This window comes from Lactuca virosa, chromosome 8 (assembly GCF_052849685.1).
Source record: "Lactuca virosa cultivar CGN04683 chromosome 8, Lactuca_virosa_CGN04683_v6, whole genome shotgun sequence".
Taxonomy (NCBI): Eukaryota; Viridiplantae; Streptophyta; class Magnoliopsida; order Asterales; family Asteraceae; genus Lactuca; species Lactuca virosa.
In genome coordinates, this window is record NC_136433.1 from 8,460,203 (window position 1) to 8,481,684 (window position 21,482).

A 21,482-nucleotide genomic window follows, 5' to 3' on the forward strand; every position below is an offset into this window, starting at 1 on the left:
TATTTGTAAATAAGAAGTTGGTTGAATTTCACATTTTGGTAATATGGTAAGATTTTGTATTAAGATAAATTACAAATAAGTTATAGTTAAAGTTGGTGATTCATGATGAGTTGTATCTAGTTTCGAAATCGTATCTAGTTTTGAAATCGTACATTATTATGCTCAATTCACACGTATTATTTTCTTATGGACTTGAACGTCTGTAGAGTTTTATATATATTGAAGTATGATTTACGTAAAACGTATATTTATAATGATATAAAACACATATTTTATAACGATATTCAATATCTTAATTATATCATATTGACACAGATTTATATTATTATGTACATATAAATGAGATGGTAATAAATGAACTTTGTAATAAAAGTTAAAATAGAAAATTGAATCAAACAACTTAAATTGTTTTCTTTTAAATAATTAAAAAAAATCATGATGCTATTATTGTTATGAAATGACATAAATTTTATTATTATAAATTTCTATTTTTCTTATCTTCTATAAACTAAAATAAAATGTTTTATAAGTGTTATGTAAGATATTAGTAGAGTCCAAGATTTTTTCTTTAAAAGAATCTTTATGGAGAAAATAGATTCCATCATATATATATAAACATAAAAGGGCACCGATATTGGATAATATATTGGAGTATTTTACATATATATTTCATATTATTTTATATTAAACTTGTAACTAATAAGATAAAAAAAAAAGAATAAAATAATATTAAAATTTATATGTATGAAGCCTATGTTTACAAACAAATTAAAAGGCGTTTATATATAAATAAGAAACTCTCATGACCCACAATGTTTTTCAAAAAAAAAAAGTCTGATTTTCTTAAATCGTTATTTTACAAAACTTTTTTCAACAAGGATCTCACTCATAAGCATCTTTTAGAAGTTTAACCGCCTGCAATTTGCAAAATAACAAAGCAACACCTTAATGATATGTAAATATTAAGCTTTAAATGTGGAGACGTACTTTAACATTGATTATTTTAGAATGGTGACAACTTTATTAAAAAAAACGACCAGCAAATCCTAGACAAAAGACCCAAAATGCTACATCAAAATCAGACCGGCAAACAAGTGGTTACACCACCAAACAATCCAATTAAGGCTAGACATTTCCGATCTATATTTAACCCAAGGAAACATATGCATTTGCATGTCATAATTAGCTTAGGGACCGATATCAAGCAATTACGAAAAATAAACCAATATCTAGCATTCCATATAAACTAGAATCATGGTTGGAGTCACAACATTTGAGGCCATGCTACATTTTTATTTAGGTACAACATTTTTGGCAATCAACATCGAGACCCTATGACCAACAAACAGAAACTATATTTTTTATAAGAAGATATAAGAAATATTAAAACATCTAGCAAGAAGCTAGACACAAGAGGCTACAAAGAAGAAAAATTATGAAAACATCGTTAAAAATTCAAACTCTAAACTTCCAAAGCAAAAACACATGAAACGAAAAACACGAGCCTCATTTTCAATCACAATGTTGCAAATTTGACACACCAAAAAGGTGATATGTAAACATTTTGTTGATGATATTCGCCATCATGGGAAGCTTCCCCAACCGATTTTTTCAAACCCAAAATATTTACTCTAATTTGGTACCCGACTATTCTATTTACCTCATATGGATTGCATGTGCATCCAAAATTAGGTTCCTTTTCAATCTAAGGCCTCAATGATTTCACCAAGAACATGTTAGAAGAATTGAGTTGTCATTTTCCATCTACGAGTCACCTTATTTTAGGTTTCAAATGACTCAACTCGTACGAGTCGATTTGTGACTCCTATGAGTTTGACAACCATGCATATGAAGAACTTGAAGACTTAAAAGTTATTGATAATGATAAATGAGACTCTTTGGAGGAAGACTCGGGTTAGGAGAGAAATGAAGGGACATACTGAAGCAACTGGGAAAAGATAAGACGTGTAGTTTAAGTCAAAGTCACATTCAAAGCTTTTCTATTGGTCAAATATTTCAGACAAATAAGGACATGAAAGAAAAGATTGAGCTTCATGCAGTGGAAACAATGAGTGGCTTGGTCCGGAAAAAGAATGAAAAAATAAGGTTAAGAGGCTGTTTGGTTTGATTGAATGTAATGAAATTGGGGGAGGGGGAGGGGAGAGAGAGAGAGAGAGAGAGAGAGAGAGAGAGAGAGAATTGGAATATATTTCCATCACATTCCAGTGTTTGGTTCAAAATTTTGAGATGAAATTGGATTCCTAAATGAAAAAAATTTCCACCAAATGAATGGAAGTAAATTCATTCAAAGTTTGGATGAAATTAATTCCAATTCATGAGGGAAAGTATAACATTCTCATATTACCCTTTACCACCATCATCGCCCAAATCACTGCCACCAATCATCGTCGTCGCCGCCACCACCATCACCATCACTACGATTACCACCCGTCACCACCACCATTACAATCACCACCCGTTGCCGCCGCCACCGCCAGAATGCTACCGGTATCATTCATCGCTGCTACAACCATCGCCACCATCACCCACCACGACAACCATCACCGCCTCTGCCACTACCACCGCCATATGCTACCAAACACCCGCCACCACTACCACCTGCCACCATCACTAACCATCACATATAACTTATAAAACAAAGTAAAATTAAGCCAAAAAAACAAGAAGGCCAATTATGTCATTTTACATTATTCTAATTGTATTTCTTTCCAACCAAACAAAATATGAAATTAGATTCTAATTCTATTTCCTGTCACCCAAACAGACTATGGAATTGGATTATAATTCCTGATAGTTTCTAATTCCCTGACAGATTCCAGTTCCTTCGTAAACATTTTGCGAACCAAACTCCACCTAAGGGTTGTTTGCAAAGGAGTTGTATTTGTAATAAATGTTGATGAGACAAGTTGGTGTAACAAAGGCGTGAAGATAAAGGGTAAAGAAGTAACTTTGAAAAAAATAAAGATTTTGACTTGTTAGTGAAGAAATTTAATAACAACCGCTCATGTATGTAAATTATAAAACCGAGTCTTTGTACTGCTAAGAAGTACAAGATATGAACCTCATTGGAAAAGGTTTTTAAGGCAAAGGAAGTTGCAAAAAAGTGTAACATCCTGTTTCGAATTGTTCCCATTTTGAATTGGTGATAAAAGGATTAAGTGCTATCAAGCTACGGATACCTGAGGGGTTGGGTTTCGGACCCAGTTGGAGTTGGATAATGTATCTTGGATTGCTCGGGTATCCCATTTGAGTTTTTGGATCAAAGGGTATTTCGGTAATTTATCAGCTCGGGTTTTTAAGGGAAGTGGATTTTAGTTCGGGATATTTTATGGCAGGCAGGAATTGTTAATAGTGTTGAGTGTCTCGATACCTTTCTATGGATATATGAATGGTTGGAATTAGAGTTGTATCGAGTGAGTTAGGGTCTTCGGAAGAATTAGGGTTTTGGGAAAAGCCCTAGTATGTGGGGCGTACCAAAGAGAAGGAACTACGCGGGGCGTAGCTGGAGAAACGCGTAGCGTATATGCGAGGATTGGATCGGGGTGCGCGGCCTCGTACACGGGGTGTACGAGGGTCAGATTGAAAACCCTAATCTTAGAGTTGTACCCTATATAAGCATAATGTTAAGCCTCCTTCTTCATTCTAAGACATCCCCCACCCTCTAAAACCCTAGAACTCGTCCTTAATCATTCATGGTGATATTTTGAGCTTATGGAGTCCATTTTTGGAGTGTTTGGTCCATTTGTAGGAAGGTGGAGTTTGATACAAAGATGAGGTTCAAGGAGAAGCTTATGGATCTGGCTTTTGTGACTTATTTTTAGCTTGATGAAGGTATAAAGCTTTGAACTTGATCATTGATGTCTTAGATCTACTATTTATGGATTTTTGTTCATTTTGGTCCTAAGTATGAGATCTAGTGGTCTTGATTTCATTCCAGGAGCTTTGAGTTGCCCCTCCTAGTGTTTCTGAGATTCAAGGTCCATAAAGTTGGAACCTTTAGAGTTTAAGACGATCTATGTTGGAGTTTGAGTCATTTCCATGAAAGTAGAATGCTATTTGGTCTTTTTGGGGCATGCAAAGTCACCAAGTCAGTAACTTTATGGGTTTAGACGTTAGTTGGGACTCGGATCTGTGGTTTGGACTTGTTGGACCAATCATTAAGAGCTTAATGAGGATTTGGCTTAATGGAGTAGTACGTTGGGCGTACAAGTCTGTACGCGCAGCATACAAGCCAAACAACCTGTACGCTTAGCGTACAGCTGAGTACGCCCTGCGTACTCAGTCAGATTGGACTTCGCATTTGTGGGCCTCGGGTCGGGCCATATCTTGGACTAAGTTGTTGTGGGCCTTTGTGGGCCAATTAGGAACAGGTTTATGGACTAAGGAAATTAGTGGGCTTTAGGATAAGGCCCATTGGAAAGACTTGGGCCCAATTTGGAAAATTGGACCATAATTGGGCCTTAATGATTATGAGATATTAGACCATCGGAATGCCAACTGTTTGGACTAGAATGAATGGTTGGGCCTTAAGGTAAGACCATGTAGAGGTTTGGCCCCAATTTGGAAAATTGGGCCATATGTTGGGCCTTGGTTGATTATTTGGCTTTTGAGCCTTTAGAGTGTGAGTTGGGCCTTGGTTTTGAATCAAACTAGGTTAGGGGTAAAATGGTCCATTTACCCCAAGTGTGGATTTATGGTTATGCATTGAAACCCAAATGGTTAATTGGGTTTTGTCTTGATGATTGAAACCCAGAAATTTATTCGCGGGATTTCAGCAGTGTGAGGTGAGTCTCATCACCATACCAATGGGTGGAAGGCACCAAGGCCGGCCTATCTATCTTTATGTGATGATTATTGCGGATGTGCTATCGATACACTACGTATTTATGTGAGGACCATGTGGGGGTTCCCATGGCAATTAGTTATATGTGGTATGTTAGTTGATTATGTGGTATGTGGTATGCTAGTTGTCTTTGTGATACTTGCATGGAAGACCCTGGGGGTTCTCGAGGCAGTTGGATATAAGACCATGTGGGGGTTCCCATGGAATTCCAGGCTAAGACCGTATAGGGGTTCCCATGGCAGTGAGCTAAGACCATGTGGGGGTTCCCATGGCACCCGGTGTAAGACCATGGAGGGTTTGTAGGGCATCCTTATATGTTTGTATGTATGGTTTATATGGTAGTTAGTGAATACCATGTGGGGGTTCCCATGGCAATGGGCTAAGACCATGAAGGAGTTCCTATCGCACCCGGAGTAAGACCTTAGAGGGTTTCTACGGCTTCCTTACAAGTTTATATGCATGGCTTATGTGATTGATATGGTTTATGTGATTATGTGGATTATGTGGGGTATGCTCTGGGGAGCTCACTAAGCTTCGTGCTTACAGTTTTGTTTATGGTTTCAGGTATCATCGGTTTGGAAAGGAAGGGCCCGACTTGATCGCAGCGCACACACCCATGTTTTCCGCAATATTTGATTTTGGGATGAACTCTGATAAATGTTTTTAATTAGCAATGTTTTTGGAAAGATTGGATTTAAAAGATATCTGTGTTTTGACTATAATGAAAAATGAAATTTTTACCCTTGATTTTTGGGTCGTTACAAGCTGGTATCAGAGCCTTGGTTTGAGGGATTCAGACATACTCTTGAGTGTGTTTGAACTCAAACTGAGGATTTGGTAAAGTTTTCAAAAGAAAATGTTTTCAAGGAAAGAGTTTTCTAAGACAAGAAATGGTGCGGTGCATGCAATCGGCCGAAGTCAAGTAATTTTCCCCAGAATAACCATGCATGTTATCTCTTATGACTTGATTTATGAATCTGTGAATCACATGCTAGTTAGGGCTAGGAGAGATGCATTTATATGTTGTATGAGTTGGTAGACTTGCATGCTAGTACTGAGTAGTCAGCGATAGATTGGCCTGATATATGATGCTTATAGCCTTGGGGATACTGGATGCCATGCTGGAATGAGAATGACTATTGGTATTAGTAACTGCTAAGTGTATGCTTTGAAAATTGTATACAGTTAGGATCTTATAGCCTTAGAATAACTAATTTGGCCTTATTTCTTGTTCCTTGTATGGTTGTGGTCCTAGGGTAGAGTCTATTATTCGACAGTCTATTAGATCATGTTATGTGTATAATTTGCATGCATAAGGCAGCTGGCAGCGAGGGTGGATGTGGATAGCATGAGTTGTGGTATGTGGGTTGAATACCCTATGATAGTTCTTTGGATCGGAGTGCTACTGCATGAATGCTGCTTGCTTTGTGCTTTGTGGAACTCTTGAATGATGAGAGTCAGCCACTAAGTGAATATAACGATATTCAGGAGGTGGATGGTTGGCATTATGAGGAGTTCTTCAGTAGCTGATGGCAGGGCGAGGTTGGGAACCTAGGAAAGCCTAGGATATGCTCCAGTGAGTTAGTGGGGCGGTTCGGCGAGGTTGTGAACCTAGGAAAGCCTATGATATACTCCAGTGAGTTAGTGGGGCGGTTCGGTGAAGTTGGGAACCTAGGGGGAGCCTAGGAGTTGCTTCGGTGGGTATCGTGCTGATGTTTAGCGGATATTTGGTGCAACAGTGGAGTGGGTGACTTAGAGGATTCGGGAGGATTGCTGAGGAAAGGATGGATAGGTGTGGAAGGTAGTATTGGGCTCGTACTACTGAAAGCACAGGACCCATACTCGAATCGGTGAGAGTCTTGGAGAATCTTGGAAGCTTATGGGAAGGAGAATTCTTGGTTATGCTCTAATCGTGGGGATAGCTGCTTTGCCAGATGAAGATGAGCACACATGGGGAAGGACCAGGGTTTGGTCCCGGCTCCGGTGGTGAGCCAGTTAGTGGAAGGACTGCCAGGGATGTGAGTTCGCGTTGGACTAAGCACATATAGCATTTAATTATTTAAATACTTCATATCTGTGTGTAAGATGAAAGTAACTATGCACTCACTTGTTAAAGTGGAGAACTGAAAAGTCGGGAAACACTTCGCTTCAGTACTTAGCTTTTCCTTCTACTAGCTTTTCCAAGGTTCATATCACTAAGTCATAGTCTTATATTCCTGATGACTAATGATAGTCTAGATTCCTCACTAATCCCAATGTCTACATCAAGATCTATCAAGTATGGAACAACCAGGTATAGTCATATCGGAGGTGGGTCTGTTTGGTATACAGCATATACTGTTTGGAAATCTCACTTTAAACACCTCACTAAATCCATCCTAGACATCATCCACGTAAGTAGATCAATCAGTATAATGACTTGGAATCACTAATAAATCTTAGTTATAGGTTCATAATAATGACTATGACTATAATTAAAAGTTACACTTGAATAAAATAAGTGTAGCTTAACTTATAGAGCTTTTAGTGAAAAGTGGGAATTATGCAGGCAGAACTCCAATCCGAGAGCTTCTATTCACTGACTATTTGACACCGCAGGGCTTCACCGAAGTGGTCGGAAACTCGGGAGTAAAGAGCTAAAAGCGAGAAAGTATTCCAGAAAGAATCAGAGAAAAGTGTGTGAGAAATAGGCTGAAACGCGCAACTATATATATATATATATATATATATATATATATATATATATATATATATATATATATATATATATATATCCAAACTCGAAGAGCGCGTCGCGCGGATGGTTGGAGCACGCCGCACAAATGGTTGGATCAGGTGAAGTGGGCTTCTTCTGACCTGACACGTGTCGCAATCTTATGGTTGCTTAGAAGCGTGTTGCGCTTGCTGTGTGTGCGCGCGGTTGCGCGCGAAAAATTCTATTTTCTTTAAAAATTCATATCTTCTTCATAAGAGCTCCGTTTTCGATGTATTTTATATCCATGCGTAGTTATCAATGAGATCTATAAATTTTATTTAGGCTACGTCAACTAATTTTGAATAAACTTATTAAAGTTATATTTTTAACAGACTTAGACTGTTAAAGTACGTATAAAAATCATAACTTTCTCATACGATATCCATTCCCGACTGTATTTATATAGACGGATAGGTAATGACGAGATCTTCAATTCTCATTTATATTTTTTTTTCCTAACAATCGTCTGATTTCAATTTCGGTTTCTATGCTAACACAGTCACGCTGAAAACTTTGAAAAATCATAACTTCCTTATATGAAGTCAGATTTGAACGTTCTCTATATGTGCGCTCTCGGTTTTATGATTACTAAGAATTTCGTTTAGATTGTTAAGGCTAATAAGCAACCTATCTAAAATTCGGTTTTTATGATACGAAGAGTCGTTCCGGTTTAATTGTGAAACTTCGAAGAAGCATAACTTCTTCATACGAAGTCAGGTTTTAGAGTTCTTTATATGTACGGAATCCTTGTCACATATACTATAACTTTGGTTAAGATTATTTATCCTAAATAATCTTCTATTAAAAATTTGTTTTTATTGCTTTTTATATTTCAATTGTCTAGCCCGAATATGCATGCGTTACATATAAGTTGTTAAGAAACTATGTTTTAGAGTTGCATTCCTCAAATGAAGGTACAATCGTTAAGGTAGATTTTTATACAACACCCAATCCAACATCTGTTACTAGACATTTCAAAAGAATATATGTTTGTTTGTGTCCTTTAAAGGAAGAATTTAAGGCATGTATTAGATATTTGTAAGGTTTAGTTGGTGCCTTTATGAAAGGGTCATTCCATGGTCAAATTTTTATAGTAGTAGGTATGGACTCAAACAATGACATATACCCCCTTGTATATGCCATTGTTAAAACTGAAAACACATCCTCCTAGAAAGTGATTTTTGGAATGCCTTGGTGATGACTTGGACTTGAATGCACACTCTAATTTCACATTTGTGACTGACATATAAAAGATTAGTACATCCTTAATGTAGTTACTTATAGATTTGTTGCTAAATATTAAATAACTAGTATGTCAATGTGTTTAGGGTCTTATTCATTCCTTAGTACAAATGTTTCATTGTGTTCAACACAAGTTTTTCCTCATACATATTAATAAAATATGGAAATGAAAAGAGTACAAGGAACACCTATGGAAGTATGCTACAAGAACCACTATCCTAGAATTGGAACAGTTCTAGAAAGAGATCAATTATTATGATAAGGAAGCTTGTAGTTGGCTTAAGCAAATTCACTCTCATCATTGGGCTATGAGTCACTTCAAAGGTACACCATATAACTATATGCTAGTATATTTTAGCTTAGCAATATATTTACATGTTCAACCATTTATAGAAAAGTAGATCTATATCATATGTGGTACTAAACAACATGTGTCAATGGTCCATGGTAGGATCTGCATGTTGTGGACATAAAAAACATATTTTGCAGTTGTAGGAGGTGGGAAATTATTGGGATCCCTTGTGAACATGCAATATCAACTCTAGACGAAATGAACAAGAATACTGAGCACACAATAGATTGTTACAAGTGGGTCAATAAAGTGGAGTGGTTAGATATATGGAAGAAAGCGTGTGATTTTAAGGTTGAACCCATAAAAGGAAGAAGTATGTGGCCAATGAGTTAGTGTCTAGCCAAATTAACCGTCCCCCACATCACAAGAAAGTTGGTAGGCCTAAAAAGAAGAGGAAGCAGAGTAAGGATAACACATTGACCCAAATTCAAAAATCAAACCAATATGGGACTCAAAAACAAATCAGTAGAGATGGAGGTTGTCAAGAACAAGGGGATAACTCCAAGACATATGGATGTCAAGGTAGGGGTAGTGAAGCGGGTGGTCAAGGTGGTAATCATACACATGGTCAATGTGGTAGTCAATAACATAGCCAAGGTGAGAACTAATTTTATGTTTTAGTTTGGTTTCATTTAGGCTATTACATGTTACTTTGAACAATGTTTATGCTTTTGTCATGGTGGTAAATGTGGTTTAAAAATAATGGTTTCTTTTGGGGTAGCACTTTGTGGCAATTTTTATGGTTAAGTATTTGTCATGTTTAAGCATTAATGTTGTATGTAAGAGTAATATTCGTATGCATGTTATTGGATTTAAACTTGTACCATTACCATATGTAATACATTATCTAGAAAGCAGATTTTGCATTACCTTTAGCATTGCTATAAACCTTATATTTTCAACTAACGTGACCTACATATGATCATAGGTCGCATTCACAAAAATCAAATTTCATAATTTCCCAAAAAAAAAAAAAACCCCAAACTTATCCCTACCACCTATATGTATACACCAATGCAATAAACAAGCAAAACCCAACTGCATAACAAATAAATCTTTAGTTGCATTGTTTTAACATTAAAGAATTGGATCGATGCTTCCATCCTATTAATGTTCATCAGCAAACCAAGGTTAATTGAAGTTGACCTTGCACGCATGGGTGGGTCAACCCATCCATGAAATCCACACCTTGACTCATGTGATTCCCAAAAAGAACAACCTCTAGTGCACAAATAAGAAAACACGGGTATGATTTTTTTTGTAAGAAAAACCCACAATGTTTTAGAGATTGACCTACCAATTTAGGGCATGTGAAAAAACATCGACAAGGGTTGAGCGATGTCCATGAAATTTTCAGAATAACGACTCTTCCACAAAAGCACACGACCATGTTGCTTGATTTTTTTACCTTAAGTGTATAGAAGAAGAGACATTTGGTGAAATAAAATGAGTCGTTCAAATTATAAAGGACGACATGAAGCTAAGGTTCCGTTTGATAGTTTCTGTCTGGGAAAGTGTTGTATGGTAAAGTGCTGTCTGGGAAAGTTTTCTAACTGGGAAAGAAATCATATTGTTTGTTTGTACATCTGATTGACTGTGTTGAATGATGAAAAATGACCCGGTTTATGTTCGATAGTGGTGGGATGGATGAGATTTTTTAAAATAAATTAGGATGGTGGTGGTGTTGTCCAAAAAAAAAGTATTAATCCAATAAAAATGAATTAAAAAATTAACTAAAAGAAATTAATAATCCAATAAGGTAGTATTTATTAATATATAAATATTATATATATTATAAATAATATTTATGAATATATAATAATCCAATAAAAAGAATTAATCCAAAAAAGAATTATTTAAAAGAAATTAATAATCCAATAAAATAATATTTATTAATACATAAATATTATATATAAAATAATATTTCTTAATATAAAATAATACATTAAAAAAATAATATTTCAATAAAAAATAAATTTTAAAAAAGTTATTTAAAAAAATTAATAATCTAAGAAAGAAAGAAAGATGTGAGGTTTTGTGCATAATTGTCTTTCCAACTCATTCAGCCAGAAATATATGATTTTGGGGCTTTCTGGGAAAGACATATCTTACGGGGAAAGACCCATTTTTTTGTGCAAATCAAACAGTTTTTCCGGTCTATTCAGCCAAAAAGATCTGTTTGGACCTGGAAAGATGCGTATCAAACGGGGCCTGAAGGGAAAAGTTAAAAGACAATTTTACCCTCACATGAGGGATACATGGGGTGGGTATGAATTATTCTATGGACCAAAAACACAAATGACAGTTTGCTATTTTGGACTCAAACGGACCAAAAAGACAAAAAACAGTAAACCAAAATTTTTCTCATAGTTTTATTTGCTTGAGCTAGTCAACTCTCCGATATTTTTGTGCTTGAAAAAAAACATAAAATTTACCGGCTATTTGGACAAATTTAATTGGAAAAGTTTGATGTCTTTCAACATTGAAGAATTTAATGTACAATTTTTTTTATATGATCACATAATATTATGAATTTTTCAATATTTTGCCAATATAAGAAATAATCTACATAGGACTTGCAACCTACTTTTACAGGCTAATTGGACAAAATGAATAGAAGAATACTGATGTGTATCTTTTAACAGTCAGAAAATGAATGTAGGATTTTTTTAATTTTTTTTCTAATTAAAATACCATAAAATAGCTTGTATTTTTCAATAAATGACACAAGAAGAATTCCCAACAAATTCGGAATTTCACACATAATTTGGCGGGCAAAATGCAAGAATCTGAAAACCAGTTGCAAACCGCTTCCACTAATTAGAAAAACAATCTTCACAGCACAAAACAACATTAAAAAAAAAAAAACAAGGAAATTAAAGATTCTATTGATGATAACGTGGTGGTGGTGGGTACCCATTCTGCCCGTTATAGTGACCCGGCCCATGACCCATTTCAGATGGCATGCCTTGCTGCTGCTGATGATGATGTGGCATGTAAGGATGATTATGCATCTGCTGCTGCTGTTGCTGTTGCTGTTGCTGTTGCTGTTGCTGTTGCGGATGTTGATGTTGCTGCTGCATATGCATTGGCATGGACTGGGGCCCAGCTGGCGCACCCGGGGCCCACCCTCCTGACGACTGAGATGCTGTTGGTGCTGCTGCGTACCCTTCTGGTGCAGGGATGTACTGTGCACCACCACCACTGTATTGTGGCGGCCCTGATGGTGGTTGTTGCCCCAAGATGGACGGTTGTGAATTCATCATCTGTGCGCCAGCTGGCACTGTGTAATCTCTACTGCGGTCATTGTTCACCTGTAAATAGAGATGAATGTTTAATGAAAATATTGTGAAATTTGTTCTTTTTGGGATGTAAGGGTAAAATGGTCATTTTACAATAATACCTTGATGCTTAGATCAGTGTGTCGAGAATAAGAGATGTGAAGCTTGCAAAACCCTCCATCATATATACAGTGTCCTTCCAATGCTTCCTTGGCTACAATAGCTGTCTGAACATCTGAAATTTATAATTTTTTTTTTTAACATTTTACAAAATTATATTATATATAATAAGCTTTTCAACACTTGTTATCAAAAAAACTAATCAACTCTCACCAGGGTATTGAATTAGAGCTTGAACTCCACCATTTTTGTCAAACATGGCTATCTTTAAAACAGGCCCAAAAGCAGAAAATACCTGTTTACAACAAAGTGAGATTAAAAATGAAAAACATATGAAAAAACAAATATTTGTATATATACCATGTGTAAAACATCCAAGGTGACTGCATACTGCATGTTTTCAATAGAAGCAAGAAGAACATTACTCTCTGATTCAATCTTCTTTCCATCTAAACCTAAACTGAACTGCAAAAGTAACAAACTAGTAAGCATAATATAAAAATATAAAAGTTGAGTAATTTTACAAAACAATCCTTCAAGTTGTTATAAACAATAATGACTTTACCTGACCAGTAGCATCTATTGCTGAAGATGCAACAGGAAGCATAGGATTTGTATAGTCCCTTAATAAATAAATATATTAGGTTAGGGGCAAAACTGTCATAAAAAGAATTCAAGTCGGAAAGATATAATACTACTGTCTTATACCTGCTACGATGACTCTGGAATTTTACACTCAAATCTGTATGTGCAGAATATGTTATCTTAAGAGAACATGGTCCAAGCTCTGGAATCAAATACCTGCAAATCCATAGGGGTAAAAACGTCAATTTAAACATTAAAGGGCTCTGATACAACACAATAACCATAAACCCATATATATATATATATATATATATATATATATATATATATAATCTTACCTGGGAATACTTCTTCCATCAAGAGCATCCTTTGCAGAAGTAGCAGTTTCTGAATCTGTAAACTGCACAAGAGCCTGAAAACAAAATATAATATAATATAAACCCACTTCCCTATCATGTCATACTTAAAACATATAAAAGAAAAGAAAATTACAAACCTGAAATCCAGCTGTCTTCTCAAAAGTTGTGATTTTATGCACAAAACCAAACGCAGAAAACACCTATACAACAGAAAGATTTATAAATTGTGGAGTAAAAAGCTATATAAGTAAAATTATCCAAGACATACAGTGGAATATGACAGACAAAAGAATTCAGATATATTAACCAAAGAATCTTTTTGTCTACACACAAAGGCATAATGTAATATTGCAAAACATTGATAGGGTTAGTAAGGCAGCTTATAAAAATATGTCTGGATAACAAAAAGAAACATATAGGGCACAAGAATTAGAATACTTCATTTTAGAACATCTCCAATTTAGTGAGAAGGTGACCAATCAATAGTTTTAATCGACTTCTGTCAGCACAGGTTCCACTTCCCAAGCTTCTATCATATACATTAAAAGAAATTAGCACAAGGCATCATACAAAAAAACACACACACACCTAGACTATGTGTCTATGTATATATAGACATTAAACCCAATTCTTGACACTACTTCTATAGTGGTAAGTTTCATGTCTACTTTATCTAGTTCATATAGTAAAGAATGCATACACAAAGTAATGATGGTTAGAAGAACATTAATTTTTAGAGTATGTGATAGGGAAAATCTGAAAAGCAAAATAAAAAAGTATGAGTATCCTAAACTCTAATAAGTGTAGGGATAGGAAGAGATGAGGAGGAAGAAAGAGGCAGTGTTAAGGAAGGGGAAAGGAGAAAAGGAGACAAACACACATGCGCTCTTTCTCCCCAAGCAATAAGCTTCTTCCATTGAAGATAAATCCTTGATATGGGCCTGCTGATCCATTTACATTTGACGTCAAACAATGAAGCTTAAGCTACAACCTAACAAGTACCAAATGCTATATATATATATTGGCAACATCTATCTACTTTTATTGTATAACTTACCTTCTTTAATCATGTTGTACATGAAAAGGTGAAATTACTTACCAGGTGTAAGACATCAATGCTGACAAGGCGAGCATCATTGCCCTCTATGGTTACCAGAAGTACATTTCCAGCAACATCTGCAGAGGTTTTGTTGTTCACAATTTCTTGCCTGTTGGAATACTGTAGGTAGACAGTTTTCCCTCGCACCTGAGCTGGTTCTGATGATGAAGCATAATATGATATCATTGCTATAGCTTGATTTTGTTCAGCCTATAAAGAATATGACAGAAGAAGGGATTAGGGAGACTCAAGAATCATAGTAATGTACCTTTCATTCATTCCGATTGACCATTAACACTTACAAATTCAATGAAGGCTTGATTCCTGTTTGCTCCAACATTACACTTTGTGTTCACAACTTTACCAAAAGGCTTCCCAAGCTCAATTAGTTCCTCTTCAGTGCACTCCCATGGCAAGTTTCTCAAATGGAGAACCTTGGATGGGGTCTGTGTGTATCGGAACTGAGGCTGACTGGAGACGGATGCCATCTCGCACTATAAACCTATATGTGCACAAACAACACAGATTGATTAATAGATTGTTTCTTCATCAGCATGTGAAGAGAACAGCATTAAATATGATTATGAAAAATTTTAGTCTGTTTCACATGCTACTATTCACCCAAAACACCCAAAAAAAATGTCAACAAGATTATTACTCTCGTAGTAAATCTGGAAATCCAATTCGAACGCTAACCAAAAAGGATATATGTGATACGAAAACACCTTCATGTGAGGTGAAAAACCAACAATCGATGGCGTTCAGTGTATTTCAAGACACCGAAATCAATTTGACAGAATGAGCAAGCAAAGATTAGATAAACATCTCCAGTGAGATCCACATACGTTTCGGATATAAAAACAATAAACTAGGGCATGATATATTACGGGGTTACCTGATGTAGACGATGAAGCTGTTGTTGGCTTCGGAAATTAGGGTTTGAAACTAGTAGGAATGTAATAAACAAAAAAGAAATCGCGATTTAGAGTCGGCAGATAGAGAGCAAACCACAGCGATAATGAGTAGGGCAAGGATAGATTGTAAAAGTAACGGGGCTACACAAATCACAACTATCTTCACCTCCGTTATATTAAAAAAAAAAAAAAGTTTTATTCGTTATTTTTTCGGAAATTTTTAGTAAAGTTTAAACGTTTTATTTTAGTTTTAACTAGTTTTAAGATTATCATGTAAAATTACACTTTTATGTTTAAAAAAATTACGATTTTATCAAAAATCCTCAAATAATGAGACTTTCTACATAAAACCTTAAAAATAATTAATCATTTGTATTACATACTTATTCTTATCCGGTGTTTAAAAATTGGTTCCAACATGTTAAATTAAACAAAAATACATATAAATAAGGTATTTTATAGATATCTTGTATCAAGTAAGTTTCATTGAGATTCTGAATATATATATATATATATATATATATATATATATATATATATATATATATATATATATATTTCTCATTTGCTGCTCTAACATTCTAGCGTATCAGTGCGGCGGAAAAGTTATATTCATAAATGATTATGCATCGTCACTCGTTCATTTTCCCCTTCCACCACAACCGCCACCATCACATCTGCCCCCAACCGACCCTACCACTGTCATCTCCATAAACCTATACCACCATCACTTCCTCCGCTACCAACCACCATAATCATATATGATTAATCCCTTTGTGAACAAACATATATGTCTAATAATTTATAATTATACTTCTCCGTCATATAATTATAATCATTTATGATTAGACATTATCATGCCGCACTGATACGCTGGAACAATAGAGTGTCAAATGATAAATATATGGCTGAGATTGAATCAGAAGATCTCTATTTTTTCAGAATGTCAAAGGAACCATCCTCTATCTTTTATTTGATAACCAGTTTCATATTCATTCTTTGTAATTAGATAACATTTGACTTGATTTTTAATACTCATATTGGCCAACTTTGTAAACCCTCAAAATGACAAAGAACTCATTTATATTGGATATTGGATAAGTTTTTCTCTATAAATAGAAAATTAAAAAATATAAACATGAGATTCCTAAAACTGAATTAACCCGGTGGTCGAAAAGGTTGAACTGGAAACCGGTCAACAGATCGGTTCAACTAAAAAACTCATTTTTTTAAATACTATGCTTATGTACTATCTTGTTTTTATTACATAATTTATCAATAATTTGTCTTCAATGGTACATATACAAAATAAAAGAAATAATATACTAATATAGTATGTCTGAAAGAAGCAATACATTGGAACTAAAGTACATAAAACACAACAAATAATACGTAAATAAAAAATGTGTGGGACACATGTTAAATGATTTCCTTAAAATATGCCCTTGTATACAGATATCTCGTATGTTTAGGGTCGGTTAACTAATTTGTAATATATGATTCTAATTATAATGCAATGGATATAATTTTAGTGATTACTGATTACTATTATGACAAGTAATAATGATCATATTACCAATCCTTTGATTTAACAAAATTATCGACTCGGTGATCAGGTGAACGAATAATCAAATAAATTAGTATTAAGTTTGAATTATGCAAGAACTGAATTATAAACTGACATTAATGATCATGATATCAGTTATATACATGAACGATCATCACATATAAGCTCACACATTAAAGTTACCAACTTTTCTATTTAACCTTAGGCTTATGATCAAAGTCTCAGTCATACAAACCTAATGATCATAGATTCATATGATTCAAGCACATCAAGATAGAATGATCATCTAATCCTAATAATACTTAACACTAAAGAGAAAAGATTGAATCTTTAACACATAAGGATCTTTAATAAGCTAGCATAACAAATAATCAACTAAATTAAAATCTGAAATCATAGAATAAACACATAAGTTCAAAACTTCTTTACCCTAAACGAAATCTAATGTTTTTAGCCTTGCATCATGACAAGAAAACAAAATTTAACGAATTCGGAATTGAAATACATGATATAAAACAAACCGAAACGATAAAATTGATGGAATTCTTGCTTGATCTTCAAATTCACTATTCAATGGCGTTCTTAGGCTCTAAAATACTTTTGAAATCGACTAATAACTTGTTCCCCAAGTTGGTGGAAGTTGGAATTCGAATTAGGTATACAAAACCTGTAATTTATAGATTTGTATGTCTCCACGGTGTGGAAATGGCTTTCCACGGCATGGAAGTGGGGTTCCTTGTCGTGCACGAACTCCTAGACTAACACGGGGTATTTTCAGGATATTTTGAGCTTCCACGGCGTGGAAGTGCCTTTTCCACAATGTGGAAACTAGAATCTAAATTTGGCTTGAACACGAAAGTCGACCGAAATTTTGTCTAGTTTTTTTAACATCTTGAATCTGTAACATCCTGATGATGAGGTATTTTCAATTTCAGCCCTAAGTATGAAAGAATGTTGGGTTTTGACCCTTGGGTTGAGGAAGGTTGCAAGAATGGCCTATAGTGGCATTATGGTAATTTCGGCAAGGAAGTTAGTACGTTGAGCGTACGTTGTGTATGTTAGGTGTACTGGGGCGGACCCTAGTACACTGGGTGTACACCGCGTACGCATGGCGTAAGTGGAGAAACTCCAAACCCTAATTTTAGGGTTTTGCTCATATATAAGCATCATTATCTCTCCTTCCTCATTCCCTATCCAGCCTCCAACCTTCATTTCGTCATTTGCAACCCTAAACCGTTGTGTGTGATCCTTTAAGCTCAAAAGTGTGTGTTTGTGGTGCCTTTGAAGCTAAGTGAAGAAAGAAGCATCATCTTAGAAGATCAAGACCTTTTAGATCCAGGAACACTTCACCTTCAAGATCCATTTTGAGGTATAAAGTTACGAACTTGATGATTCTATGCATAGATCTAAGTTAGTCATTGAATTTGTGTCCTTTTGGTCCCATCATTTGGGTATTTTGAGCATAAGCTACCCCAATTCATTTAAGTTATCCTTTCAGTCACTTTGAGGTGTCTAAAAGCATAAAAGTGAAGTCTTGGTCGTACCTTTTGTAACATCCGCAAATTCGGACTACTCAATTAAGATATAATAAGCGTTAAAAATGATTTTTTTTATTATTATAAAAGATTATCTCGGATAAATAACCTTAATCAAAGTAATAGTTATGGTCAACAATTATAACCTATTTGATTTAATAAAGAAGAATTATGTGAATGTTATGTGTTTCATGATTATTATAATATAATAAAATATGAAAAATCACTCGAATCGTCCGTAAATCGTAAAAATAAGTGCGCAAACACACACACACACACACACACACACACATATATATATATATATATATATATATATATATGATTTTTATAAGATATAAAAGTCAGCCGCGCACAACGAATGTATGAAGTAAAAAGCTACGAAGAGAATGATTGACTTTTAGCTAAAGTCACCAAAAAGAAAATCGTAGTACTCTTTAAAATAAGTATTTTGAGAAAAAGAATGCCAAAAACGGAGTCCGTACTAGAGAGTTGTGATTTTAGCAAAATCATTTAATTTTATAAAAATATGGACGAAAAATAAAATCAAAATCAGCCGACGGAGTTCGTATGAACGAGTTATAATTTATAAAGCATATTTACATATTAAAATAAAGTATAAATCATATATATGTACATATATATATATATATATATATATATATATATATATATATATATACACATATGTATATATCATTAGAAATGTATCGACGATGAGGTCGTATAAGACTAGTGTTGAGTACTTTTGACATTAGTTTAGTACAAATATCATTAAATCTATTTAAAATAGTATTATAAAGGGGTGTTTAGTCATTTAAGTAACTATAGAGGGTGGTTTTTTTGAAAATTCAATTACTATAAATAAGAGGTTCTAGGATTTCATATTTCTTGCACCATTCTCTTGATTCAAGAGTCTTTCTCTTCTTAGCCCCCGAGCATTTCGGTCTCTCGTGATTCGACTTATCTTTATGTAGTTTTAGTATAGTAAGGTGAGCGCTGAAGCGCTACAAGAATCTTTTAGAAAGATTCAGATACGAAGTTCTGCCCCTGTAGAGCCCGACTCTAGCTAAAATCCCCTTGTAAGTAAGTTATGCTTATCCTACTTTAAGTAGAACTTATGTTCAAGTTCATTATCGTTATTATGAACCTATAAACAATATATGTGCTAAGTATTATAAATTATACAAAGTGTTATTATAATACCTTTTAACTGATTACGGTACGAGGAATCTGGTTTGAAGGTCCGCATAGGGTTGTTGGATTTCAGAACAACTTAAATGCCAAAATGGTTCTGCCCTCCGGTGTTTCATGTGTGGCCCATGTCTGTACATAGTAGTTAAAAAGTATTGTTTAACACTTTTATAATACAAGAAAAACAATATTGCTCGTAGACCTTGAGTTAATAATAAATCTAGACTAATAATTAGTCGCAATAAATATTAGACTAAAATCTAGTGATAATGATACTAGGTTTCGTCGAAGGAAAATAAAATTGTTAGAAGCGAAGCACTGCCCGAGTTTGGAGTCATCACTTTAACAAGTGAGTGCATAGTTACTTTCATCTTACACATTGATATGAATTATTCAATATTAATACATGTTATATGTGCTTATTATCTGTGTTCCTGATATCTATGTTAGATGAACGATTTGTACATGTTTTATGATATTTAAATTGTATATGTATTTTTATACCTATAAATATATTGGGTAACGATGAGTAGACGGGTGATGAGAGATAGGTGATGATAGAAAGGTGATGATAGATATGCGATGATGAGTAATTGAGGTGAGATAAAAAGATTAGTATGAAATGCCATAACCTTAACCTGCAATGTTGCGATGTAGTCATATACCAGAGTATAGATGGTGACCACTGACTAATCTAACAAGTCATGTGGAAACACCGGCAGGCTCATAACCTGTAGGTGATGAATTTCGAGTTCAGGCGATGTAGTAACTACGTATTCATGCGATGATAATCTAACCCTTACTGGACACGTATTGTAGGAGCAATCCCCGAATCAATAATGTCTATGCGATGTATGCGATGATCCTTAGGAAAAGTCCTTAGGAAAAAACATATAAGGAAATGCGATGAGAGGTAAATACGATGTAGGAGATGACCCTTAGGGTAAATCTTCAGGGAAGAATAAATAAAGATAATGGGGATGGGTAATCAGGTTAATTATTTTACATGAAGTATGTGAAGAAACAAATTAACTATATTATTGTGGGTTGAAAACCCTATGTACTCACCAGGTTTCCCAACCTGACCACTCAGTTTATTTGTATCACAGGTGTCGATACGAAGCTACATTACACTGAGAGATTAACGGAGATGTAAATCATTAGTGTAAATGAATGTAAGGTATGTTTATGCTTATGTTTTTGTATTGACGATGACATCCCAATGTTTTAATATAAACAAAAATGCATTTCTTCGGAAATTCTTTGATAATATCATTATCATGTTTTCTGGGAACAAATTCCGCAATATTATTCTTAAAAAAATGATACTCTGATTTTAAAATAAGCATAAATAAATTTTTTAAAATGACCGTGAATTTGGGGATGTCACACCTTTCTTTCCATGCATGTGTTTTGAGGTCTTAATGGGTTAGGTGGTTGAGGTTTTTGATGTTAAGACCTTATTGGCCATGCAAGACCATAAAGTTGGAAACTTTATGGTCAAAAACGTTATTTGAGACTTGGATCTGACTTTGGACGTGGAACTTTGGAGTACACCCAGTGTACTCGGCTGGGTTGACTCGGCTAGGTGTTGACTTGACTTTTGACCGTTGAC

At 34.8% G+C, this 21,482-nt stretch overlaps 1 protein-coding gene across 3 annotated transcripts; it reads right to left on the reverse strand.

Moving 5' to 3' along the window:
• Positions 1–12,003: 12,003 nt before the first annotated feature.
• On the reverse strand, positions 12,004–15,703 carry PTB2 (polypyrimidine tract-binding protein 2). 3 transcript variants are annotated; one of them, XM_079064689.1, is made up of 12 exons: positions 15,553–15,703; positions 14,960–15,159; positions 14,658–14,867; positions 14,439–14,499; positions 13,696–13,758; positions 13,538–13,611; positions 13,323–13,415; positions 13,180–13,237; positions 12,975–13,079; positions 12,828–12,909; positions 12,617–12,729; positions 12,004–12,527 (listed from the first exon to the last, which is right to left on the reverse strand). In XM_079064689.1, the coding sequence occupies exons 3-12, from the start codon at positions 14,693–14,695 to the stop codon at positions 12,099–12,101; spliced, it is 1,116 nt and encodes a 371-aa protein (XP_078920815.1). In that variant the 5' UTR covers positions 14,696–14,867; positions 14,960–15,159; positions 15,553–15,703; the 3' UTR covers positions 12,004–12,098. The 3 variants fall into 3 exon arrangements, with proteins under 3 accessions (XP_078920815.1, XP_078920814.1, XP_078920813.1); XM_079064688.1 differs by having other exon boundaries at positions 14,439–14,502; XM_079064687.1 differs by lacking the exon at positions 14,439–14,499.
• Between the last annotated feature and the right edge of the window lie 5,779 nt (positions 15,704–21,482).